The following is a 2,924-nucleotide window of genomic DNA, read 5'->3' as shown; positions in this document are numbered from 1 at the left end:
GGATTATGGGTTGATTAGTATTGTTTTGGTGCATGCAAATGTGGGCAGAAAGCAACACACGCGGAAGGGACCAAGCAATAGGCAGCCCCCTCTCATATATTTAGTCCATCTCCACCGCAAGACCCAAACAGACGTCCGCCTTTGTCTGGATTTTATCCGTTTGGGGTAGGAAAACGGACATGCATGTCCGGTTTGGGTCGTTCGCCAACTTATGCATGCAGCGGGAATAACCCATCGCAAACTGTCCGGCCGAGACCCCACCATGCCTCGCCCGTGCTCGCGCGCCGGCAGTGCCCGTCTGCACGCTCGTGCGCCGGCCGCGCTCGCCCTGCAAGCCCAAGCTAGCATGCACCCGCGGCGGCTCGCTAGCTAGCTAGCAAGCACGCACACGGGCTGGCTAGCTAGGAAGCAAGCCGGCACTATCAGCAGTTGCGGCCGGTCGCCGCGCTCGACGCAGCTCCTTTTGCTGTTGTGCCCGCGCGCCGCCGTGTCCTGCAGCACCAGCAGCCCTCCACGCATCGTGCTCGCCGGCCCCGCCTTGCCACGCCGCCCGGCTGCCTGCGCCCTGCGGCCACGCCCGCGGAAGACGAGGACGCAGCGGCCCTGCTCCGGCTCCGCAGCGCCCGCAGCCGCGCCCCGTCGTGCCCCGCAGCGCTGGCTGCCGCCCGACCGTGCGTTCGCCCGTGCCGGCCGCGTTCTCGCTCTACCGCTCCCGCTCGCCCGGCCACCGCGAGCTCTCGTCGATGAGGAAGAGAGGAAGGCCTGCGCGCCCTGCCCCGCCATGAGCTGATGTCGCTCGACCACCCGCGTCCCGCCAGCACGCCCTCGCCCCGCCAGAGCTCGGCCCGCGCCTGCCAGATTCGTCGGCGCCGAGTTCGCGCCCGCGCGCTCTCCGGTGTCCGCGCCGAGCTCGCCAGCCGCCTGCTTCGCGCCCGCACCCCGCTCCGGCCGCCGCCTCCGCCGCGCCGCGTCCGGCTCCGGCCGCCGCGCCAGCGCTCCGCTCCGGCCGACGCCGCACCGCTCCGGTAGACAAGCCTGTGGTTGCATGTGTGGATGGGTGGGTGGACACGGTGGGCCAGGGGAGAGAAAAGAGAGAGAGGGTGACATGTGGGGCATGCCCGGACACAGCGGACGAAAAGGACGCGGAGGCGTCCGTTTTCTGTCCGCTTTTGCCTCAAATCCAGAACAACTTTGGGCTAGAGATGGGGTGACTGCGTCCGGCGGAGAAGATAGGGTCTTGCGGTGGAGATAGCCTTATGCGATTGGGGCCAGCTTTTGGTCATTGGGAAAGGCTTGCTTGTCCTCCCATCTCTTCCTCTCTCTCTCCTGTGTGTGTTTCTGGGAGAAGAAAGAGGGACAGAGAGAGGAATAAAAAGGTGGGCAAGGACATGGAGATGGCCATGATTTCACCTCAGGCCCTTCCTCTCTCCCCAAACACTTCCCGATAGATTCCATCCCCTCTCTATCATCCTGGGTTTCCACCCACCTTTTCTCATCTTAATTGCAAAGGTTTCTGCGGGATAACATTTGTTTTGGTGAGTCCTATAGAATCTTTCCCTTCTTTTTATGTTGCTTTTCTCACTCCCCCCCTCCCCTCCTATTTCAACTTCTTGAATCCCATGCGCACAATGGTACTAGTACCTACTTGCGGCCATTATAGTTGATAGAGCCAGCGCCGGCTCCCCTGATGCTTGGATTTTATTTTATTTTCTAGGAGGAAATTCAGAGAGGTGATTTATTGTCTTGGGTTTCATCTTCACGCTGGTTTTCACATGCAACCCGCTACCTCGATTGCGTGCTAGTTTTGCCTTGTAGTACAATACGCGCACACTTATTCTTTGTGCTAGATGTTCTTGATGGGTCTTTATTTGTTTTCAGTACAGCCCGATCCCCACATAAATGCAAAGTTTAGCCAACTAATTTTGTAATTTATGAGTCAATTTCAGGGGAGACTCTAGCTAGCTCTGGTGAAGAAGAACCAACAAGAGTTTGGAGAGGGAGAAAGGGATGGAAGGCGAGAGCTTCTCGGGGATGGGCAATGGAGGCGGCGGCGGCGGCGGAGGGGGGCACCACCAGGTGGTGGACGGGAAGCTGATCCAGACGTTCCACAAGAGCTTCGTGCAGGTGCAGAGCATCCTGGACCAAAACCGGATGCTCATCTCCGAGATCAACCAGAACCACGAGTCCCGGGCGCCGGACAGCCTCACCCGCAACGTCGGCCTCATCCGGGAACTCAACAACAATATCCGCCGCGTCGTCGGCCTCTACGCTGACCTCTCTGCCTCCTTCGCGCACCGTGGCGCCGCCATGGACGGCGGCTCCTCAGAGGGCGACTTCTCGGGCACGCTGCGCTCCTCCGATGCCGCCGGCCGCGCCGCCGCCGCCGGACAGAAGCGCGTCCGGCCCGGCTAGCTTGGCCCGACCGGATGGTGCCTGCCGTTTCTTGGCATCGCCATGGATGCTGTGTAGCAGCTAGCGAGAAAGGATGTGAGTTACTGATGAGATGTTTGCTACTCCTACTTACTACTAGTACTAGGCTAGTTCTTCTTTGCTTAATTTCTTGCCGTGCTTCTTCTTTGCCGCAAAGTGCTTCCTCAACCCTGACGGTGAGAAAAAAATAACTTTTCTGTACAAGTCCATGTGACGATGAGCAAAAAACACCAGTTCTTGATAATCTGCAGCCTTACTATTACATGTAGAATCTAGTCACCTGGCTGATCTCAGGTATGCCAGCCAGGTATACAGTTAATCTGAGAGATTTGGGAGTTCTTGAGTATTTTGTTTCTTACTTTGGTAATTTGAAACTATCTTTCTCTAGGGGATTTGTGAGGGGAAAATTAAAATACCGTTGCCCTTGGATTGGGTGGACCATGTGATCCTGAAATTCGCATGTACTGATGCAAAGTGCAAAGCTTTACTGGTTT

At 57.9% G+C, this 2,924-nt stretch overlaps 1 protein-coding gene across 3 annotated transcripts; it reads left to right on the top strand.

The window, feature by feature from the left end:
* Positions 1–1,114: 1,114 nt before the first annotated feature.
* LOC119295785 (protein ELF4-LIKE 4-like) lies at positions 1,115–2,776 on the top strand. Of its 3 annotated transcripts, none has more exons than XM_037574253.1 (2): positions 1,115–1,376; positions 1,947–2,776. In XM_037574253.1, the coding sequence occupies exon 2, from the start codon at positions 2,008–2,010 to the stop codon at positions 2,410–2,412; it is 405 nt and encodes a 134-aa protein (XP_037430150.1). In that variant the 5' UTR covers positions 1,115–1,376; positions 1,947–2,007; the 3' UTR covers positions 2,413–2,776. The 3 variants fall into 3 exon arrangements, with proteins under 3 accessions (XP_037430150.1, XP_037430148.1, XP_037430149.1); XM_037574251.1 differs by having other exon boundaries at positions 1,124–1,535; XM_037574252.1 differs by lacking the exon at positions 1,115–1,376 and adding an exon at positions 1,543–1,730.
* Positions 2,777–2,924: the final 148 nt, after the last annotated feature.

This window comes from Triticum dicoccoides, chromosome 4B (assembly GCF_002162155.2).
Source record: "Triticum dicoccoides isolate Atlit2015 ecotype Zavitan chromosome 4B, WEW_v2.0, whole genome shotgun sequence".
NCBI classification, from domain to species: domain Eukaryota; kingdom Viridiplantae; phylum Streptophyta; class Magnoliopsida; order Poales; family Poaceae; genus Triticum; species Triticum dicoccoides.
Note: the sequence above shows the minus strand (reverse complement) of the source record. Positions and strands in the feature narration are given on the sequence as shown.